At 36.9% G+C, this 22,775-nt stretch overlaps 2 protein-coding genes across 35 annotated transcripts in view; both read right to left on the bottom strand.

Moving 5' to 3' along the window:
- Positions 1-2,750: 2,750 nt before the first annotated feature.
- On the bottom strand, positions 2,751-6,009 carry LOC107482569 (uncharacterized). Its single transcript, XM_016103099.3, has 2 exons — positions 5,824-6,009; positions 2,751-5,187 (listed from the first exon to the last, which is right to left on the bottom strand). Exon 2 carries the CDS (start codon positions 5,013-5,015, stop codon positions 2,751-2,753), a length of 2,265 nt encoding a protein of 754 aa, XP_015958585.2. The 5' UTR covers positions 5,016-5,187; positions 5,824-6,009.
- A 612-nt stretch (positions 6,010-6,621) lies between these two features.
- LOC107482714 (chromatin structure-remodeling complex protein SYD) overlaps positions 6,622-22,775 on the bottom strand; it is a 44,291-nt gene continuing 28,137 nt past the window's right edge. For 9 of the 34 annotated variants that reach the window (XM_052260787.1, XM_052260790.1, XM_052260809.1 and 6 more), the window contains 29 exons: positions 22,185-22,345; positions 22,031-22,095; positions 21,235-21,942; positions 20,891-21,108; positions 20,634-20,731; positions 20,358-20,543; positions 20,015-20,195; positions 19,717-19,911; positions 19,581-19,624; positions 19,322-19,378; positions 18,886-18,982; positions 18,565-18,737; positions 18,263-18,476; positions 18,006-18,131; positions 17,816-17,905; positions 17,081-17,197; positions 16,890-16,970; positions 16,309-16,416; positions 15,792-15,961; positions 15,338-15,416; positions 15,171-15,245; positions 14,203-14,300; positions 14,015-14,122; positions 13,386-13,443; positions 13,055-13,282; positions 11,498-12,722; positions 8,338-11,399; positions 8,183-8,260; positions 6,622-8,076 (listed from right to left, as the gene is read on the bottom strand). In XM_052260787.1, the coding sequence (XP_052116747.1) occupies positions 6,721-8,076; positions 8,183-8,260; positions 8,338-11,399; positions 11,498-12,722; positions 13,055-13,282; positions 13,386-13,443; positions 14,015-14,122; positions 14,203-14,300; positions 15,171-15,245; positions 15,338-15,416; positions 15,792-15,961; positions 16,309-16,416; positions 16,890-16,970; positions 17,081-17,197; positions 17,816-17,905; positions 18,006-18,131; positions 18,263-18,476; positions 18,565-18,737; positions 18,886-18,982; positions 19,322-19,378; positions 19,581-19,624; positions 19,717-19,911; positions 20,015-20,195; positions 20,358-20,543; positions 20,634-20,731; positions 20,891-21,108; positions 21,235-21,942; positions 22,031-22,095; positions 22,185-22,345 (9,456 nt within the window). In that variant the 3' untranslated portion in view covers positions 6,622-6,720. The remainder of the gene's footprint in view (positions 8,077-8,182; positions 8,261-8,337; positions 11,400-11,497; positions 12,723-13,054; positions 13,283-13,385; positions 13,444-14,014; positions 14,123-14,202; positions 14,301-15,170; positions 15,246-15,337; positions 15,417-15,791; positions 15,962-16,308; positions 16,417-16,889; positions 16,971-17,080; positions 17,198-17,815; positions 17,906-18,005; positions 18,132-18,262; positions 18,477-18,564; positions 18,738-18,885; positions 18,983-19,321; positions 19,379-19,580; positions 19,625-19,716; positions 19,912-20,014; positions 20,196-20,357; positions 20,544-20,633; positions 20,732-20,890; positions 21,109-21,234; positions 21,943-22,030; positions 22,096-22,184; positions 22,346-22,775) is intronic. The other 25 variants (XM_052260801.1, XM_052260815.1, XM_052260813.1 and 22 more) reach the window with 24 other exon arrangements.

Here is a 22,775-nt window from a genome sequence, read left to right as displayed (position 1 = left end):
TATTTAATTTCTTTAGTATTTTTAACTTTTTCATAAAGAAGAAGCACAAAAAAGAATAAAAATAGAAAAAGTTCATACTTAGTGTGTAGAATTTGTAAAAGTTAGAGTGAGAAATTAGAAATATATAAGGACTCTAACAGAAAGTGTGTACGAAAAAATAAACGAAATTTGGCATTAATAATTAATAAGAATAATTTTGAATATTTATTATATAGGGTTATATTAAGATTTTTTTATTTTGATAAGTACAAACTAATTTTAAAAAATTCGTTCTTAGTATTTTTCAAAAGCACCAATAACTTTTAAAAACTACAAGTACAAACATATCTTTTTAATTACCAAACACAAAAGTAAGCCTTATTTAAACTTAGCTAGCCTAAACCCATAAATTATAAAGATTGGTTGAGTGATAATATATGGTGTTTGTTAATATACTGTATCCGAATTTAAACTTTGATAATATTCAAATAGTAAATAAAATCCTTACATGTGTGTATAAGTGTGTAGTGTGTATGAGTTTGTAAATTGTGATACTTAGGAATCAAGTCTAATTCATCGATCAAAAATAAATTTCAAATTTGGAATATTCATGGTTAGCCCAATAAATTAAATGAATTGATCTTTTTTTTTTTTTTCAAAAATTAGATAAAAATTAATTTTTATTGTTTTGAAAAATTATTTTTTGGCCAAAAAACTTAAATGAAAAAAGTTTAAGTGAAATGAATTGGATTATGAAAATATTGACAAAAAGTACTAATGTTTTTTTATAAATCCAAAAAATTAAAGGGTCGTCCGTTTAGTTCAGGAAAAATAATTTGTCTGTTTACATGAATAAATGGAGTAATCCGATAAATTTAATTCATTTTAATGATCCCAATACAACAAAGATATAATAACTGTAATTATACAAAGAGTATAATGGTATTTTTCTAAAATATGTATAACGTATGGGTTGGACTATATAAGATCGAATACCTACTCGACCCAATATGGTTATTTATTTATTTTCAAATAAAAATTAAATAAATCTTGAAAAATATAAATTGATGGAATAATTAGCTTATTCGTCTTTTTAAATAAGTGTTAAAAATTTAAAATTTGTCGAAAATAGATCCTCTCCATTTTTTTTGGTCACTGGAGAGAATAAAGTGTAATCTCCCACCTTTAATTCTACAAGTGGGATCAGAAATAAATGAGAGAGAAAATGCAATGAAAGGTGAGATCTTCTACAGGATACCATCCAATTTTTTTTCACCTAAATTTGTCCCTACGTAGCAATTCAAAAAATGCACAAATATATGCCGGAAGAAATTAAAAAAGGTTAAAAAGACTAATATATGCTATATTTCTTAGTGGCTATGGACGAAATTGTAATTTAAAAGACTAAAATATGCTATATTTTAAAAGAATGAAGTACTTAGTTGAAGTTTATAGATACGCAAATGCATACTATGGCCGAGTTTTAGGGTATATTAGAAAAAAAAGTTGATTAAACACAACACAGTAATTGGTTAATGCTTATTAGTATAACTTTTCTAAGATAATTGATCAAGACCTCATTTATATTTAGATATATCTACCCGTAAACACCCCTGGACCTAACCATGGCTACTTATGAATTATGATAAAACTAATTATCAAATATTTGGCATTGATGAAAGAATTTAAACGCAACATTCTTAAGAAAATTCACAAAATTCTAAAAATAAAATACTAAAATAAAAACAAAAAACAATTATAAACCAACCACACCCTAACATTTTGTAGTGCAAAATGAAAGTTCACATTATGTATTATCGGGCTTCTTTACATAGAAAGCTTTTTAATGTTTTTCTATCAGCACAACTTTTATAATGATGCTTTGAGGGCTAAAGATGCAAAATCCAAACATGCAATCAGTAGTTTTGTAGCATGATACTAATCAATTTGCAAGGCAACTAATAATCTAATGTCTAAGAAGCTTAGAAGCAGAACCAAGAACTTTAACAAAGTAAGCAGCATACCCTCTTTACTTCAAAAGGCATCAACAACAATGGCAATGCCTTAAAAAGGGGGGAACTGTGATGCATAACACTAGAGTCATACAGATACATGGTTTTAATCTAATTTCGCAACCCGAAAAGGGGGAAGAAAAAGGATTAGTCCAAAAAATGACATCAGGTCAACAAATTTTGCTCCTTGGTTACAGAATATGACACAAATAGAGTACTAATGTTCCTACTCAGAAGTAGTCTAAGGATTCTAATTTATCAATCTATCATTTAGAGCTAAAATAATGAGTTGGTAGAGCTGCAGGATCAAGTTCAAGGAAACTTGCCAAATCGCCATGCTCTTCTGTTAATCTGAAAGCAGGGATTTGGTGGGAGAACATGAGAAATCTTTTGGAAGGTATAGTTGCAGATGATCTTCCACCGGTTTTGCCCTTAAAAACTGAATTAAAACCACTTAGCTTCTCCAAATATAAAACCTTTATCCCCGAGCTATTATCTTCATCAACAACTTCCACTATGTCGTACTCGCAGTTTGACAAATCTGAGCTTCTGATTTTAGCAGACCATTTCTTATATAATGCCCAAACTTCACCTTTTCTCGGGAGAATAGTATACTTCTTATTCTTACCATTACCCTCAATAGCAACAGGATGCAACTCATGAGAAAAAGAATGGGTGTTTTTGCAGACAATGGAACTACTAGCTCCACTTGCCGTTTTAAATTGCCCGCAGGAAATGATCATGTCCTCGTCTTCCCACTTAACGGCATCCTTTGGTGCTATCATTCTCACGGTAAAATGCCCAAACCTGGCCAATCTGAAAATTTTTAGGGGACTTCTTGGCATGAAAATTGAAGAACTGAGAATCGGGTATTCCAACAGCTGTTGTGACTGAATCAGAAGGACCAACACCATCATCAATATGATCAACAGAAGCCTTGTTCTTTAATGCTGAGTTTCTTCTTTCCAAATTAACCTTAGATGGAGATGCATCACTGTCAGATTTCATTTTGAATTTCATAGCATCTGAAGACCTTGTGCTCACCCCAACAGAAGGACTGTGACAAGATTTTGCTTTTAAATCTTGCGGAAGATCAATCTCTTCTTCCAGATTCATAGGCAGGGATAAAGGATCAAATTCAAAAGATCCCACAGGAACACCTAATCCTTCCTGACCAGTCATCCTAAAAGAAGGCACCCTGTGAGAAAATCTGAATAACTGGGCCGATGGTATTCGGGACGAGCAATTACCTTCCTTCATAATTGGACAGAAGAGGCTCACAAAACCTTTCAACTTAGCCAAGTGTGCAACATCTACTCCTTCACCTTCAACAAAATCCGACAAGATTTCAACAAACTCAAAATCATACTTCTGATGAGATTCTGCATCCACATACCATTTAATATCCCAGTCTTTAAACAAAGCCCAAGTTTCCCCCTTTCTAGGGTACACTTTAAAAGTGTTGCGGCCAGTCTTTTCCCAAAGAATCTGATGGGAGAATGCTTCACGAGATTCATAAATTTCAGTTTTACCGAGTTTATATTTCCCACACGCAATTGGCAATTCCTCATTTGACCAATTGATTTCATCCTCGTCATCTGGATCTGACTCAAACCATCTTATCTGCAACTTGAATCTCGGTGATAGAACTTTTTTTATCATGGCGTAGAATCTAGGCATGCCATCTGTAGTATCATACATAGCCCAAACCTGCTCAGCTTTAAAATTCTCCTCTTTCTTGTCCTTGTCGAAGTCACTAAACTGTGGATCAGGGTAGACAAGATCTGCTGATGCTTCATCTATGTTTGAATCTCCAGCACCTTCCTTTCTCCTCACCTCCTTGTTATCCTCATTTTCCGAAGCTAAACCATTCTGATTATTCATTTCACCAGCACGATTTGATGATCCATTCCTCTTATACCTACTTGAAGGTTGAAATGATTCATCATCGTCATCATCATTGTCACTGTCACTTGCACTTGCATTCACCTTGTTTGAAGCCTGATGTTTTTGTCGTGTAGATCTACGTGGTTGCTTTTCTCTAGAAGTTGTATTCTTTTGTAAATCAGTAAAACCATTATCTTCAACAACCACATCATCTTCTGAATCACTGCTAACCGAATCAGCACTTTCACTGGACTCCTGCTTCCTTCTCTTTCCAATTGGCTTCCTCGAGACATCTGAAGTAGCACGTTTTTTCCCCCTAGACTCTGTATTGAACTTGTTAGCATGAACATTACCTTGAGACCCAACACCTACATTGGAAGCACCATGATTGAAACCATTATTCTGCTGGCCAGAAGCTTGCGGACTTGGATTAGTTGCTGGAGTTGCACCTTTACTACCAACATCATATGCAAAAAAGACCCTATTGCATTGTTGACAGCGAAGGGATCTATTCATAACCTCCCTGTAATACTGATATCTAACAGAACAGAAGGAACATATAGTCCAAAAAGTAGGGCGACCACCATTAAGCTCCTGTTGAGATGTTTGCCTAGACTGTTGCCCCTGCCAAGTGGTGGTGTTCATAAAATTCGGCTTGACAGTGTTCTGCACTGTAGGTTTAGAATTCATGTGAGCTTTCTGTTGTTGGCGAGATGGCATAGTAGCATTGTTCATTGCAACCCTGCACTTTCTGTCAAGGTCAGATCGTTTTACTCTATCCAAAAGCACTCTTTGTGCTTCCCCAATCAGCTTGAATGCAGCTTCTGCACCAGAAAACTTGTTCTTGTCAGGATGAAGTTGGAGAGCAAACTTTCTGTATTGCTTCTTAATTGTTACCTCATCAGCCGTCATCTCAATCTGAAGAACTTTATACCAGTTAATCTCATTACCATACAATTTTTGCTCTGCAGAGCAATGTACATCACAAACAGCAAGCAATTGACCAATATTCTCCAGATCAGGGTATAACTTCTGAGCCTTAAGAGCAAATTTATGAGCCACTGGAAAATCCTTGCTTTCCAACTTCTTTATAGCAATATCCTTAGCCCTAAAGGCCTCTTCTTTATTGCATTCCATCAAAAGAACAGACTTCAAACCTAACAGTGATGCTGTAGCCAGGCAATCTGACAAACAAGCTATATTTAGTTTGAAACGTCCGAACAGATTGACCAAATTTAAATCTTTCAAATAAATCTTCCAATACCCACCACTCAACAAAATGATTGCAGTCCTTACATTCAAATTGACCCTGCATATTTTGTATGGCTTTTAATAATTAGATCCAAATTCCAAACAAAATTTTGTAACAAATGCTGAGATGGAGGAGTTGTTGGTATAAGAAACAGATATGAAGACATAAAAAAGTAATAAATTTTATTATCCTCAATCTGTACGCCTTAGGGTTTCTTTTAAGCAATCCTACTCGAAAATTAGCTGGGACAAAATTTCCCAAACAACGGTAACTCCACAACCCAAAACTCGATTTCAAGTTGGTGAGGACCATTTAAAAATCCAGAACATTACAAATCAAGGGGGAAATGAATATAACACAAACCGCACAGATCTTAAACAATACCACAGTGCTCTCCTACAAACCCACCATAGTACCAAATGAGAAACGAAACCGAACTCATGACGAAGTAAACGAAAGGTTGGCCAAAAAATAGAAGACATAAATACCACAAAAGCTTGAACCAGCAGCCCAAAACATAAAAAGCCCCAACAGTTTACAATTACAATTAGGGACCATTAACGAACAAGTGGAGGTCAGCAAATGTAATTAAGTAATTTTGAATATGTAAAATGCGGGGCAAAATTGATAAAACCCTAAAATGGGGGAAACTATGAAAAAACAAGTATTTTCGGAGAGAGAAGGTGAACGAACCTTGTGGGTTGTGAATGAAGAGATGAAGTGAGGAGAACGAAGCAGAAACAGCGGCTACAAACAAGAAGAGAAAGAGAGGAGGTGACAGAAGAATAGCATGCTTGTTCTTGTTCTCCCAAGCGATTCTTCCCACTTTGCCACTTTCAAGTTTCAACTATTGGGTTGCAATTATCGTAAATGTTTTTCTTTTTGGTATATTATTTTATTTATTCGGTTTTCTAGGGTTCACTCTCCAATGTGTAGAGTCGAAATGACTTTTATGCCAATTTGTGTTCCCTAATGGAAACGGGAAAATTAAAAAATGGAAAACATGATGAGGGTATAGTAGTAATTTCATCTGAGACACACACAAGTGATGTCTTTGGAAGTAGAAATGAGTATATAGGAATAGGACAAAATTCAGAAGCAAATCTTGCATATTCACTGTTCATCTTTATTCTTTCCCATTTTCACCTCATCACTTAAATCTTATTTTCAGTTTGGTATTATAATTTTTCAAAATCTGCAGTCTTTTTATTTTTTTCTTTTAAAAGTTGTAATATTATATTTAGTAAAAGAAAGTAGACGCCCAAAATAGAGACACAAAAAATGTAGAACATGCTGCTTTCAAGAAGTATAATGAATCACAAGAATTGTACGGTATACGTATTATTTTCTAACAACATAAGATATGAACTATTTCTCTAAATAGATTATCATTTTAGTTTATTACATATTAGACTCATCAATTACAATATGGTTCATAAGCTAATGTTAGAAACTGTTATACTCAGCTTTATAATCTATTCAACATTTGAATTATATAAAAAAATGATTATAAATTGATGGATATTTTAAATATCAAAATATAGTTAATATTCAAATTGTGTAATAATGATTAGTTGATTACAATTAGTTTCAGTCTTTTTTGGTTTCTTCAGCCACTGAACTCTGGCCAGGTTCTTCCTCAGACCGGTTCTGCACATTTTCATACTTTTCGGATTCCTGGGGTGCTTCTGAGCAAGCAGTTGTTAAATTATCCTTCTCAGGTGAGCACACTGCAACTCTATCCTCAGTTGCTGAAGGAAGGGTTTTTTCCATTTCGTTCAATGCATTTTCTTGCAAAACTAGATTATCCTGGGAAGCTTCAGAATTTTTAGTACCAAGCTTCACAGCAGAATCAACCAAAGCCTCATCAGACAAACTCTCTACACGTTCGCCCTCAGCAACTGAAGAGCATGGAGGTGGAACCCCATCAACAGATGTTTCCAGCGGCAGCAACGGAGAAGATTCAATGACATCCTTCTGAGGTGAGCTCTTTTCAATTATGTCAGCGGCTGCAGAAGAAGAGCACTCTTCTGCATCTTTCAGAGCATTTTGCCGTATGGCTTGATTATCATGGTTGGCGACACCAGTTTCAGTTCCTTTAGTATCATGCCCCACGAAAGGTTCACCCACTCTCAGCGAAGAACATGGAAGTGGAGCCCCATTGGCTGATGTTGTTTCGGGCACAGCTGGACCGCCATTAGAAACATCTGTTTCATCAACTGCAAAAGCTTCAGTGTCTTCTGACACCAGAATTTTTTCCTTCGTGCCAACTAAAACATTCTCACCCTCTGCCTTGTCCCCTGATGCAGAGGAACATGACACTTCCATCTCAGCAGCACAGCTCTCAATGGTTTCTACCTCATTCTCCATATCAGCTAATCCTTTATATTCACCCTCGGCCTTGTCCCCTGGTGAAGACACACACGGGACATGCATCTCAGCAGCACAATCTTGAATGGCTTCTGCCAGATTCTCCATATCAGCTAATCCTTTAGATTCACCCTCGGCCTTGTCCCCTGGTGCAGATGTACATGGGACATCCATCTCAGCAGCACAGTTTTGAATGGCTTCCGCCCGATTCTCCATATCAGCTACTTCTTTAGATTCACCCTCGGCCTTAACCCCTGATGCAGACAAACACAGGACATCCATCTCAGCAGAACGGTTCTGAATGGCTTCTGCCTGATTCTCCATATCAGCTAATCCTTTAGGTTCACCCTCGGCCTTGTCCCCTGATGCAGATGTACATGGGACATCAATTTCAGCAGCATGGTTCTGAATGGCTTCTGTCTGATTCTCCATATCAGCTAATCCTTTTGATTCATCCCAAGCATCAGATGATCCTAGTGGACCTTTATCAGAAAAGGTCTCAACCTCATTCCCCCCTTCAGATGTTTTAGGAGCAGCAAGCATTCCAGTTTCATGATTTTCAGGTATCCCACCAACCTGGTACACACAGAATGTTGTCATGCAATTACCTTAAAACTAACACAAAACTACTGACATGTAAGACCAACACAAGATTTGGATGTTGTGTAGAGGAGGAATCAACCTGTGACTTGCCTTGATCACGGTGGTCACCTTCAGAATCAATCGATTCCTGAAGCAGCACTGGAACTGTAGAGGGAACCTGCAGAATTTTTTTTTGGTTGAATTTCAAGGTATAATATATCTATTAGATTTGCTAGTAGGAGCAACAAGGCTTACCTCAGTGGCATTCCTACAGCTCTCCTCTGCACCTTTCTCTGGGGGCAGGAATTCAGAGCGGTCAGTCGCACCCTCCTCCATTGCCTCTTCCAGAGTTTCAGAGTTACTAATTGCACAGGTTTTGGATGAGACCTTGTTATCATCTATGCTAAAGGACGATGAGGGTAAAATTGCAGTTTCAGATATGGTTCCCTCTTCCACAAGGACAGACTGAGAAGCATCCACTGAAGAATTGGCCACAGCTTTTGACCCTGATGTTTGTTGTAAGACTGACCTATCAACAGGTTCATCAGGAGATTGATCTATGATTTTTTCCACCTCATCTGCTGAGGACGTATCTACATCCTGTCGGCAACTCTTTGTCACAATCTCATTGTCCTGCACAATTGTAACTTGGTTACTCAGAGATGTGTCAATATTCATTGGGCAAACCACAGAAGAATCAACATTGGTATCACCAATAGCTGCTGCGGATATCACATTTTCCTTGGGAACTGGGTCAATATTCGAAGATATATCAACAGCAGACACAGGTTGTTCACATATGAAATCCCCCATGTTCATTTTCCCCTCAGAGAGGGATTGTGAACAGCTCTTAACTAATGGATTCTCATGCAACTCAGCATGTTTTAAAGCATCTAAATACTTCCCACTTAATGCAACATTGGTGGCCTCCGTTTCCGAAGGTGATAAAGCATTTTGTTCTATAGCAAGTTCTAATGCATTTTGAGAATTATTTCCAACTGTTATCTGAGACTCTCGCTCCAGCAAATCAGAATCTTGCATTGAACAATTGACTTCATTTCTGTAATTGATTTCACAAGATTTAGAAATAGGAGAATTTACCAATTCCTTAGAAACGGTGGGAGTCAGAGGGCAGGATGGGATCACTTGTGGTTGATCAGACATATTTTCACCAGAAGAAGCAAGAGGTGAAGACTTTGTACTTGATTCAGACAGACACTCAGTCCTTACTGCAGAACTAAGTGGAGTTGCATCAAGAGCCTCCACTTCACTCTGATTAGAACAAGTTTTAGTACAATGTTGAATATGGTCTTGCTTTTCTTTGATATCATCACAAATGGGGGTGTCAACCTCCATAGCACTAGGTAGGGGCTCATTCAAAGCAGTTATTTCTTGATCAGATGGAGGCTCAGATAGCTGCACATTCCCATCTGTAGGAATGATTGGAGTCAAGCACAATGCTCCAGTGGTTGGCATATCCGAACTTATTTTATTCCCCAGATTCTGAATATTGGATTCCTCCTCTGATTGTTTTTCTTTCCCGTTCACTGCAAGGTCCACAGTCGCACATCCATCTTCACCAGCTGATATCTCAGAATATGGTTTATCCTCTGAACATTGGATATTGGAGGCACTCACTCCCCCAGTAGCTGGCACATCTGAACTTGATTCAACATCCGGCTTCTGAATGCTGGAAGCTTCCTCCAATTGTTCACGCTGATTAATTGAAAGATCTGAAGTTAGACAAGCTGCTCCAGAAGTAGGTTCATCCATTCCAGCTTTAACCTCCAAAAACTGGTCGTTCGATGTAACCACTACTCCAGCAGTTGGCATATCGGAATTCACTTTATCCTCCAAAATCTGAATATTCGATGCCTCCATTACTTCCTTGTCATATTTGTTAACCGCATGGTCCAAGTCTGGGCAGGCTGCTTCAGTAGTTAGTATATCCAAACTTGCTTTATCCTCCAGATTCCGAATATTCAATGCTTCCACAGATTGCTTTTCATGCGTATTCACCGGAAGGTCTGAAATTAAAAATTCTACTTCAGTAGCAGACATATCAGAATCAGTTTTATTCTCTGAACACTGAAAATTGAAGGCATCCACTACTCCTGTAGTTGGCTTGTCTGACGCTGCTTTACCTTCAAGATACAGAGTAGTGGATGTTTCCTCTAATTGTCTTTCATTTCTGTTCACTGCTCCAGTAGTTGGCATATCGGAATTTTCTTTGCTCTCAAGAATCTGCATGTCAGATACTTCAGATTGCTTGTCATGCTCCTTACCTGTTTTATCCCGCAAACACATGTTATTGGAGACATCCACTGCTCCAGTATTTGGTATATCTGAACTTGCTTTGTCCTCCAATTTCTGATTATTGAATTCCCCCTCTGATTCTTTTTCTTGTATGTTCACAGCAATGCCTGGAGTTAGACATGCTGCTTCCGAATTTGTTATATCATAACCTGCTTTATCAGCATTCAACTGGGTATTCATGGAATCAATTGTAGTATTAGTTTTTAAGAGTTCGCCGGCAGCAGAATCTGCTGCTTTAGGCTTTGGCAAGCAGGTTCCAGAGAAAACTTCTTTCATAACCCTAGCCACATCATTGACATTTTGCATTCGGCCAAAAGCAGTAATCTTATCTGAGGATACTGGTGCACTATCAACCCTTCCTGGTGCAACTTTTTGCTGCTTGTTTAGAGAAGAAATGGCAGCTCCCTCTTTCGTGTTTAAATCATGAGCAGCGCCTCCACTGGGCAAAAGGATCTGAAATGCTTGAGCTTGAGCGACATCTGTAGCGACTTTACCCACCGATGACTCTACTGATGACTTCTGAAAATCATTATTTAAATTAGGATCCTGGGTAGCAAGGGAATCAGAAACAACAGGAGATGCCGAAGATGATTTTCTCCCCCTACGCCGGGGTGGCTCCACTCTATTTTGAGTTTTACGGCCTTGCCTTTTAACTGGCATGGATTCAGGTGGGCATGGCTGAATGGATTCAGAACCTGATATGGAAGGATAAGCATTGTCTGATGCATTGGGAACTGCTTGTGCAGCCATAGGTTCTACAGCCTTGTTAGAACTTCCTTTTGTTTCTTTTGTAGAATGGACTGGAAAAGTATCAGGTTTTGAAGCTTCATCACAGTGATGAGTTTTCGCCTCCAATTGTTGGTCCCTTGTAACCTCTGTAACAGGCAAGGTTGAGTCACAGAAACTTTTGTTCCTTGAATTCTCCAGAACAAGGGTATTGGATAAATGGATGGAAGCAGAACCATGCATATCAGAATTCTGAACCTTCTCTATTTCCAACCCTGCAAAAGTATAAATTCTTTAGATCACATCCTAAGCCTTTTTCTGTATGAACGTTAAAAAGTAAACATTAAAATGTTGACATTCAAAATATACTCACCAGGAGATCTTTTGGTATTATCTTCAGTTGTTGATTCAACCAATGCCTTATTGGCTATATCACCAGATACTTCAGTTGATTTTAAATCCTTATCAACAATACTATGTGATGCATGATCTTGGACAACACTGTGTGATTCCTGAACAAGGCTATCTTGCAAGCTTTTCAACTCCGTGGCTTTATCATGTAATACATTGCCTGATGAGCTTTGTAAATTGGAAGTAAGGTGCAAATTCTGACTACCTGAAACATCTGGAATAGGCAATACCATTGCTTTTTTCTTTCCCCTGCGTCGGGGAGCTCCTGATCCATTTTGAGGCTTCTGATGTTGCCCATCATTTTGTATAGGTACAGAAGGATAAGTAGGAACAGTTTGAGGCACAGGAGTAACAGAGGACAAAGGAAGGGGCTGCTGAGAACTCAGAGCAATCCCAACTCCAGATTTATTATCACCTCCACTGCTTAAAGTCACAGAACCCGGTTCTGTACTTGAATGTTGTACCGTAGCACTGGAGGAAACAGTATCACCTTGGGAGATAGCTTCACCAGCAGATGGATTCAGGGGTTTGTGTTCCAACTGCTCATTCATCTTTAAATCAGGACCAATAGAAACCCCAGATACAGGAGGCAACACTAGAACCTGCTTCTTCCCTCTACGTCTAGTTGCCTCCCCTCCACCTTGAGATTTCCGGCCTTGTCCTCTTGTTTGTATTGGCACAGAAACAGTAGTACCCTCTGCTTGAGAGTTGGGTGGAGTTGTCAGATTAGGAGAAACACCAGTAGCAGACTGCTGCGCAGGTCCACTCACACCAATAACTTCAGAAGAATGAGAAATAGATTCGAGAGTTGACAATACTACTTGACCAAGCAAAGTTCCTTCCTTTACCTGCATGTCCACTTCAACAGTTCCGGAAGTAGCCAGAGGGACTGCAGTTACAGGCAACTTATCTGAGGTTATTCTTCTTGGCCTGCCACGTCCACGTTTAGCAGGTGGTGTTATATCTTTGACTTTATGCACAGGCAAACTCCCAAGAGATGATGTTGCAGGGGCCACTGGAGGCACCACTGCAGTCTCCGTGACAGAAGCGGTTGCAGCAAAGCTAGAAGCATTTGTTTTGCAATTGGACTCTATCACTTCTTCCATTACTTTCGGTGATCCAGGAGATTCAGCTTTACACATCTTATCAAACTCCTCCTCTGTCCATTGTTCTTCATAGGAACGCACCTATGAAAGGCATATGGAAAAGGCAATAAGAAGTTAGAATGTGGTAGCTGATATTCAATACTAGGATACCACACAACACCAGGATATAAACCTACATCTTCAACTTCATTTTCCTTCTGTTTTTTAGGTGCTTTTAAAACATATTCCTACAGGTGACCAGGGAATGAAGTTTTCTACATCATGTTTCAACTAGAATCCCCAAAGGGGATATGCATGGGGTTATAGCAATGTAGGTCATGTTTATGCAATAAAAGGTTAAGAGCAAAAGGGGAACACACAGCACATTTATGACCCAGAAAAATTAAATTGACTAATTGAATATATAGAGAAACCTCTCTTGCACGTTTTCCCCTTCCGTAATGTTGAGTATCGAGGCCCCCAGGAGTTCCACTCTTCCTCTTGATTCCGTTAGATGCTACTTCATCCTTGGACACATCGAATATCTTCATCGCTTCATAGAATTGTTTCAAGTCTTCATCTGTAACTAGACGTGAAGGAAGGGTAGGAATAGGCTCAGAACCATCAGTTGCTGGCCCAGATACCAACTTCTTCCATGTAGCCTGCAATGATTTTTTTAACCCCCATGGAAATCAAGATTCTGTCACAAAAAGTAAAAGCATAATTATGCAAATGAAGATCTCAAAAAATAGACAAATAGCGTACCATCTCATCTTCGCGCCTTTTTTGGTCAACAGCCTCAAACACATCTATTTCTGCTTCACTGCCAACAAGAATTTTAAAATAAATTAATAAGTAAGCCCCTCAAATTTCTTTCCTCTTCGTTCCGCCTTTTGACATGGTGTGCACAAGAGGAGGAACAAAGAAGAGAATAGATCAAGTATTGAGTAACTAAACAATAAAGCTATTATGTTGCTAAACTGCTAACATAAATGAGCAAAGCATATAACTGGGCTTCAAATGCAATCATAAAAGAACACTTCTTGGGTTAAGCTAAAAGATCCTAAGATAGCATGGTGCAATCTTTGCATTTAGACAATACATTTAAATCAGCAAACAAAGGAAAGAGTAGAATGATAGAATGACAAGCATAAATCAGGGAGCATAACTTATTAGCAGTTCAAAAAATTCTGTTGGATAAGAATAGGATTTTAGGGGTTGGTCATTGACATGACGCAAACACATATTGCCAAGATTTCTAATCATTCCCAATTAGCAAACCAAGTTATAGTACAACCTAGAAAGAGCAAATCCTAAACCCAATTTATTATCCGATTAATCAAGAAATATCATTCAGAGACAGAAAATGGTGTAATTTTCAAGAAATCAAGTACCTGCGTGCTAAGAGATCATTTAAAGCATCATCATCCAATACAGGTGCCGCTTCCTCTTTCTTACACTCACGCAGGAGGGATTCCAAGTATTCTCTTCGGTCCTCAGCACTGTAATACATAGGCAAAATAAAACTTCAGAGCTGATTCAAATTCTGTGATGAACTAAAGATCAAATGTATGACGTCAACCTTGTATTATTGTCAAAAAACCCAGCAGTAATGCTCTGATTAGCAACTCCCAGTTTGTGCTCAGCAGAAGCTCTGACTTGTTCTTCAACAGTTTGAACCTTTTTACACCAAATGTGGAATTAGATACTTTGGTAAACATGACAATTTGGCACAATATTTAAAGTATAGTTTCCACATTGGCACAAACGTGGCCTTATTAGCATCAGAGACAATTAAATGATAAGTTCATCCAAACTATGCTTAAGATGAGAAGTGTATCTCGGATTTTATGGTATCAAGATGCAGCAAACAATATGCAGATAAAGATTCCAGTGATCCAAGGTTAGCCTTGTACAGCAGGTATGCTTACTTCCCAGTCATAAATCTCACTAAAAATCCAGATACCCATAATTGTCAGGTTAAAAACTAAACTCCATCTTTTATCCAGCAGTCTTGTCTGCATCTTTCCCTTGCTTATGTTTTAAATTTCTTCTTTTTCAAAACAAAATAGAATAAACTCCAAAAGAAACAGACAACAAAATCGGTTTTAAATGGAATTATAACCAAGAGTTACGACTCTAGATATTATTTAAAATATTGGTGGTGGTAGACATACAAAAAGTATAGTTAATGCTAACTCGCAAGATAAACAACTACCCACCTATGCACCCGGAAAAAGAAAATCATAACCACAAAAGTATAAGATCCTATTAATAACAGCAAGGAGCAAATATTATTGTGAATCAGGAAAAAATATTGCAATCCAAATCAAATATACTTTTTTTGGAATAAACTAAAAAAGAGTATTATTGAGAAGTGGAGGATGATACAAATAAACGAGACGAGAAGAATATCCTCCATCCAAGAGAAAAAGCTTTAAACGAATCAAAGATTTTCAATCTCCTCATCATGTTTGATACTAGAGTTTCTCAAAATCAAATATATGCAATTGTATCCACCCATCAGTAAAAGAGATAAAAAGTACTAACTGTTTCAAATCGAAGTACTAAAACATCCTTCTTCTGACCAATTCTATGAGCCCTTGCTTGTGCTTGCAGGTCAACCTGAACATATACCACAACCAAAACAATCATAAATAATCAGCAACAAAAAGCAAAAAACTTTACAAAGAAACTCATATAGGAAATATAATTGCCTGTGGATTCCAGTCAGTGTCAAATATAATCACTGTGTCAGCAGCTTGAAGATTCACTCCAACGCCACCAGCACGAATGCTACATATCAACGGATAAAAATCAGCAAATTTGAAGGTAATATAAAATGATAAATCTCATTCTGAAAAGAAAACAGAACCGAATTTGTTACGACCTAATGGTTATATCTTGAAATCATGAAAGAAATCTCATTAACTGCAAATCCTCATTTGCTAAATTAGGGTAAAAAACGTGAATACAATGGCCTAACAATTTCTTACCATTAAACAGAGTATCCTTATTTGCCAAATTAGGGTAAAAAGATACGCAATAAAGGAAAAAGTGGAAATATCCCTTGGAATAGCCAAAAAAAAAAAGTTTCCCTTTCTCACCTCCAATCCAATCATCAAACTCTTTCGCATTCAGACACAGTGCTCAAGTAAATATTGGAATTACCTGAGCAAAAATATAAAATATGGAGAACCAGGTTGGTTAAACAGGTCTATTAGGGCCCCACGATCACCTCCCGAGGTATGCCCATCCAGCCGAAGGTACCGATGCTGTTTAAGAGTTAAGTATTCCTCCATAACATCAAGAAGCCTAGTCATTGTTGAGAAGAAAAGAACCTGTAACAGCATTATTTGACACCAAATATTAAGAGTTAAATTTTACTTTTAAAAACGATGTACTAAGACCAAATACTAGATAAGTAAAAAATAGTTCGGTTCCAATGCTCGAGAGAAACAAATAAGGAAATGTCAAATTCAGTATCCAAAGAAGCTAACAGCCAAAAAGTATCCAAGCAGAATATCAAAAAAATAAAAAAGCAAATTTAAAATTTCAGAACAACGGAAGGGAAGTTTGGCACTTTAACCAAGCATCATTCTCCAAACACATGGCAACTTACAACAATAGTGCAACTGAAGGGAGTTAAAATACAGTGGTTCAGAAACAGTTATAGAGGATACCATACCCGATGATCTGCTGCCTTCAATTTAGGTAAAATACGGTCCAACATCTCAAGCTTCCCACAAAGTCTAATAATTGGGGGTAGATAATGCCTAGGTATAAAGTTATCCACCTAAAAAAAGCAAAGTCGAATTGTAGTATAAAGAGAAGTAAACATATGCAATTAAAAATAAATAAATAAATGAGACTATTTAAAAGAATAGGCTATAGCCTACCGACAGTGTTTTATTACTTACATTTCTGGCTGCATCATCAGGAGTCAGAAATTATAGAATATAGACAAATCTTGCTGACAGAAATGTTTTTATTTTCTTTTTCTTTTTTTTTAAAGTTTGTGATCCTGCTTTCTTTGTTGTCAGGTTTAGCCATAAAATTGTTCAGAAAATGATATCGAAGATAGGTGATTGGTGGATGTGGAACACAATGCATTCCGCAATCTTCATATCTCACAGGGAAAATGTAAGTATAATGTTTGTATTTTCTTTAGCTCATAAAATCTAAGCAAATTGTGGTTGAAATCATAATTCAAAAGACACAAACTCCTCTCTGAAAAGCAACACAATAAGGCAACAATTAAGATTATACCTCCTCTGCATGAAGCTGGCTGAGATATGGATGATTGCAGATATTACGAAGCTCCATGACAGAGTTGTGCACCGACCGTGCCTAATAATTGAGTGCTCCAATTAGATCACCCAAGGAAATTTCATTTAAACACGCACACCCAGACAGACAGAGAAAGAGAGGAAGGAACAGAAAGTACAAGAAAATAAAACCTTTGTTGTGCCAATAGAGCCAAGATTTTCTTCCACTCTCTTCATCAAAAGTTTTTGATACGCAGAAGCCTCACATCTTACAAGTCTTTCAATCTTTTCGGGAAGTTCATTTTCAACCTACAGTAAATTCAAAATGCAAGACAATTACAACTTGATTGCAATGACTGCAAAAGCTAGCATACTTTAAGAGACAAGATTTCATTGAACAAGGCAATGCCGCAAAAAAACATCTCAATTCTCAGAGCTAACAATACTGAAATCCTAAACTGATTCTATACAATATCATATCGTACAGTTATAAAACACTAGAACAACTTTTAGGAACTCGGTTTTATCTTGGTGCCTAGGTCACAATGTAAGAGAATAATATAATTCTTATGCCCTGCATATGTCCTCAACCAGTGAAAACTATGGTGCTCTCAAATTCTAACTTTTTGTATTCACATGAAGGAAAATATATAATGACAACTAGACATCCACCAGAAACTAGTAAAGAAAGGTGAATATATAAGTAGCCAAAAGATGAATACGTAAATCTTCATAATTTTATTTCATAGAAGCAACTAGAATGAATTAATGAATATATGAACCATAACAAAAAGAAGAAGCCACATAAAAATTATCGTTCCTTTTCTTTTTTTTTTTAAAACAATAAAACAAGATCATAGTATGCAGAAAAACAAAACTTAGGAGCAGTAGCATAGTAATCTTAGGCAGTTGGACTTATTAAGGAACCTTGTGTTTAAGCCTCCGAAGTACGAATGGTCTCAGAACTTGGTGCAGACGATTGATGATCAAGAGGTTCTCCTCCTCGGATAGTAAGGCCTTGTTATAAGTTTGAAATCAGACAAACAGAATAATGAGGTTGACAGTTAACCATGAAGACTTCAAATATCAATAGATCAAAACATTATCCATAGCTTACTTCATCTGGCGAGTTATCTCCAGCACTCTCAAATGGCTTATTAAACCACTGGGAAAAATCCTCAGATGAATTAAATATGTTAGGTAACAAGAAGTTAAGTAGCGCCCATAGTTCCTCAAGATTGTTCTGCAGAAAATATAAATAAACCAGCACTAAATAATAGTATCAACTATATGTTTTAAAACCATTTTTAAATCAAATATATATATAGGCAAAATAAAAAGTAAGCTGCAATAGCAGTTAAAATAGTAGTGAACCTGCAATGGAGTTCCAGTTAACAACAATCTATGAGAACTCTGATAGTGTTTTAAGTCAGCATTCAACTTGCAAGAAGCATTTTTTATGCGATGGCCCTCATCAATTATTATATAATGCCAGTGTATTTTGCTAAGCTTTGGTCTGTCATGCTTGTTCATTAGATATTCATATGTTGTCAGGAGGACATTGAATTTCTGGTGAACAATCCTGTCCCTAAATCACAGAACAAGTGATAAGAATCATACAAGGCAATGTATCAAAACAGATTGAGTTGCATATCAATTTTTGAAAGCCCCATTACTTAAATAACCGACGTCGCTCCTCAGGTGGTCCAGCATAGACAATTTTATGTACATCAGGAGCCCAAAAGTTGATTTCTGAATCCCAACCAGGTAGAACAGAAGAGGGCACAACCACAAGAAATGGCCCCCTATCATTTTTACTTTCCATCAGGTAGCAAATTAGAGAAATAACCTTCCAATAAAAAACAGCCACAGAAAAACGAGCATTAAGATAATAGATCATACAAAAGCTTTCTGACTTATTCTCATAAATATGTGATGTGCCAAATGACTCCTTAACACTACAAAAACTTTAAAAATAGAAGAAAATAAATTATTACCTGAACAGTTTTGCCCAGTCCCATTTCATCTGCGAGGATTCCATTCAAGTGGTTGTTATATAAGGAAACAAGCCACCTCAGGCCATTCATTTGATACCTAATGACGAAAATTCAAAAACAAATAAATGTAAAGCCAAATGCCATGCTAAAACAACATAGCTAACAAAATTTTCGGTGAATTTACTTAGGGGTATACCTAGGGTAAACTTATCATGGATGAACTCCATGGGCAATGTTACATATCAAGATCATCCATGAAATTTTACCCCTTCACTTTTACCCCCTATCAAAACACAACCTTGAAGGAAAAAATAACATGCAAAAGAACCAAAGAAAATCTCCCTGAAACAAAAACTACTGAGCATGGAACAATCATGCTTTGATTCTCACAAAATTCAAATATAAACCAATTAAACCAAATGTAAATGTAACATACTCCCTCAATTTTCCGCCCTTCAAACAAGATGGCTGCTCTGCAATGCTCTCCTTTACACTGCAGCAAGAAAATTACTTAGAATGGAGCAAAAGAATTACTCAACAGAGTAGAAAATCAAAAAAGAATACAAATTATTGAACACAGAAAATACAAAGCCATTGAGGAAGAGATCCGTTTTAAATTTTTGTAAGGGAATATAAATAAACCAAAACTCAAAACTATTAAACCTGATAAGAAAACGCAAGTACAAAAGTTATACCTGTGTGCCATCATATAATATTTCTCATTGCTTTCCAGATAATGCTGTAGAACAGAATTTTGGAAGAAATAAGCAATATAATTATTAATAGCCAAACTTAAAAAAAGAGATGTGCAATTTTGGAAAGGAAACTTGCCTTGGCCTGATCACCTTCATCCTCATTTTCAAGAGTAGATTCACTCTTATCAAGAAAACTGCCACATTGTGCCTCATCAATATCATGTTCAAAGCGACCTGCTGCAGTCTTTGCTTCTTGTAGCTTGGAACCAAGCTTTTGGAGATACTTCTCGGTCTCTTTAAGAAGTTGCTTCACACGATCAGATTTCGCATCCTAATGAAATAATCGAGGTTGATGATTGAGAAAAAGCTATTGAGCATTGGCACTTCTATGCAAGTCTAGAAACCATTAACATATATTAAGTACAGCAACCTACCTGAACCATCCGTAGATAACCTTCCACATCGTTTATTTTCAACAAATTAATCTTCTCCCGCTGGATCCTATCAATCTTCTCACGATGAATGCGCTCTTTTCTTTTATGGTACTCTTTCACATATCTATTGACACCCTTCCACCGTTCCCTTTTGATTTTGAACACATCATCAAGCTTTTCCCTAAATTAATAAAACAAGTATTGAGTTCAGGAAACGATATAAAAAGTAATATTTCTATAGTCAACATAAAAACTAAAAATAAAAATTTAAAAAAAGAAAAAGCTATATAACTATATTTCTTCACCAAATAAAAGAAATCAGAAAAAAGAAAAAGGTACATACTTGTGGACTTCTATCTCACTGAAAAACTCCTTCTGTCTTTCACGGATTCTTTTTTGACGTTCTTCCCTCATTTTATGCTCATACCTTTCTAGTTGTTTGACCCTTCTACCATGCCTATGCTTCTTAACCGATTTCAACTGTTCCATCTCAGTTGTAATTGGTTTGAAAAAATCATTCAGAAAATCACTGCAAACAAAAGAAAAAAGGATATTGTCACACTGATCAATCATCAAAGAAAACTTAAACACTCATTTAAGATTTAAGAACACCAAGTACCTGCGGAGACGGCGCTGGAGGTCTAATAATTGAAGTTTCTTCAACTCTATGACGCTTTTTGTTTTAGCAGATATATCCTCAGATGAGCTCACATTTTCCTGCAATACAATTAATGTACCGCAGGCTATAAGATCTATCCAATATTAATTTGGAACCAATTGAATGCCGATTTTCTAGGGTGCACAAATGAATCAGATCATATGTACAAGAATAACATGTTCAACACTAAATTAGTAGGAAGCCGGTTAAAAACAAACCTTTAGCTTGAGGAAACATGTGGTCATTATTTGCTTTGTTTTTTGTTGTTTTTGTACCCAGTTTTGCTGAACTAGAAGCCTCTTTTTCTGCTGATCCATAATCCACCTTCCTGACATTGTATATTTTGGAGGAGGTAACCTCCCATTCTCTTCTATGTCTGTAGAAAAAGTGGCATCATGTCTTGATGCATCATTAACAGGAACTGTTTTGAACCCATCTGCAATTACTTTCACTTGATGTCAGAAAGGTGTAAATTATTGGGACAGGAACAATTCGGAAATCAATAGGATGTTCATCAAAGAAACTGATTTCAATCCCATGGTTTTAAAACCAAAGGTCTTACCTGAAGAAACATTTTTCGCTAATAAATCTGCATCCTTCATCAAGCTTGCTCCCTGGGGATCAATGCCAGTCCCTGGAACAGGTTTCAAGTGCTCTTTCAAAGCATACGTCAAGTGGTTTAGAGAATGATGGTTTCGAGAACCACCACTGTTAACCATATTTTGAAACTGATTAACAACATTGTCTCTTCTTTCTATTGGCAACTCATGCTGAAGAGAAGAGACTTGCGAGGGTCCTTCTGAAGCCTCATCAGAACTAGCAAATCCGGTAAAGCCATTTATCTCAGGATTCATCTGCTTATTCAGCCCAATGACAGAGGAAGGTCGGTTGGACAGTCCAACCTGAAGATTACCACTGTCAACATCACCCTTTGTACTAGAGGAATCTTGCTGCTGAAAAGAAGTAGCTGACGAAGCTTGTGCACCAGCTCTTTCTTGAATTTGCTTTTCAAGCTCTACTTTTTTGACAGCTAGGAGATGTTTCCTTTCTTCAGAAAGAATACCTTTGTCCCCAGTCATTATTGCACTCTCAGTTCCCTTGCAGAATGACGTAGCTTCCAGAGATTTTCCAGCAGAAGGGGACCCTGAAGAGTTATTATTATCAGGTTGTCTCATATTGTTCAGACCTCCAAACGGCATCATGGCCCCTGACGAGGTACCCAATTCAACAGAAGATTGTGACTTTCCTTTGTGGTCAGTATGATCCTTTCCTGAATTTCCATCATATATCTTCCCATCAGTTACCAGTTAGGTGACGAGAATAATTTATTATTTAACAATTAAATAAACACCAGTCACCTTCTCTAGAAAAAGCGGTTCCAAGAGCAATTTCAAGATGTAGTTGCTTTGGTGCTAAACCATTTCTGCACATTCAAAACAATATATGAAAATATAATGAAACTTAGTTCGATCTTTTCATATTTAAACAGTGGTAGCAAAGTTATGTTTTTACCTAAATGCTAGAAAAACAAGGCACTGAGCTCGGAGCTGTTTCAACTGTTGTTCTTTGAAAGGCACACCAGATGATCCACTAATCGTGGATCTTGCCATATCTCTGGGAGGAACCCCTTGTCTAAGCATAGTTATTTCTGAGTTACTACTATGCCTGTCAGTCTGTCAATAAAATTATCTGGTAAAGCAATCAACTTGACTCATATAAACCATATAAAAAAAAAACCTTGCGTAATATATATATATAATATAACAAGTAAATTTAAGTTTTAATTTAGTATAATGGATATCCCCATATACTGTAAGCTTTAGTTAGATGATTATAGAAGTTATGGCAACGAGTTAAAATAAAAATAAAATGGAAAGAGAAAAGCTTAAAGTCATTATGAAGAAAAAAAATTAATGTCACGCAATAACGTGAAACTAAGGACACATTTAATTCTTCATCTCTATTGCAAATATTAAAGCCACTATCTTTTTTATTTATTATTTTATTTTTCCACCCCTAAGTTTCAAAAGGACAAAAAGGCACCATGTCCAGTAAATAAACAGTAATAATAGAGATTCCTAGTTGAAACATCAATTCCAAAAA

Source organism: Arachis duranensis, chromosome 4, assembly GCF_000817695.3.
Source record: "Arachis duranensis cultivar V14167 chromosome 4, aradu.V14167.gnm2.J7QH, whole genome shotgun sequence".
NCBI classification, from domain to species: domain Eukaryota; kingdom Viridiplantae; phylum Streptophyta; class Magnoliopsida; order Fabales; family Fabaceae; genus Arachis; species Arachis duranensis.
This window is presented reverse-complemented; position numbering and strand designations above follow the sequence as displayed.

What these genes read in the sequence shown, in the direction of transcription:
- LOC107482569 (XM_016103099.3), bottom strand. Translation starts at nt 5,015, where the DNA reads ATGGAATGCAATAAAGAAGAGGCCTTTAGGGCTAAGGATATTGCTATA.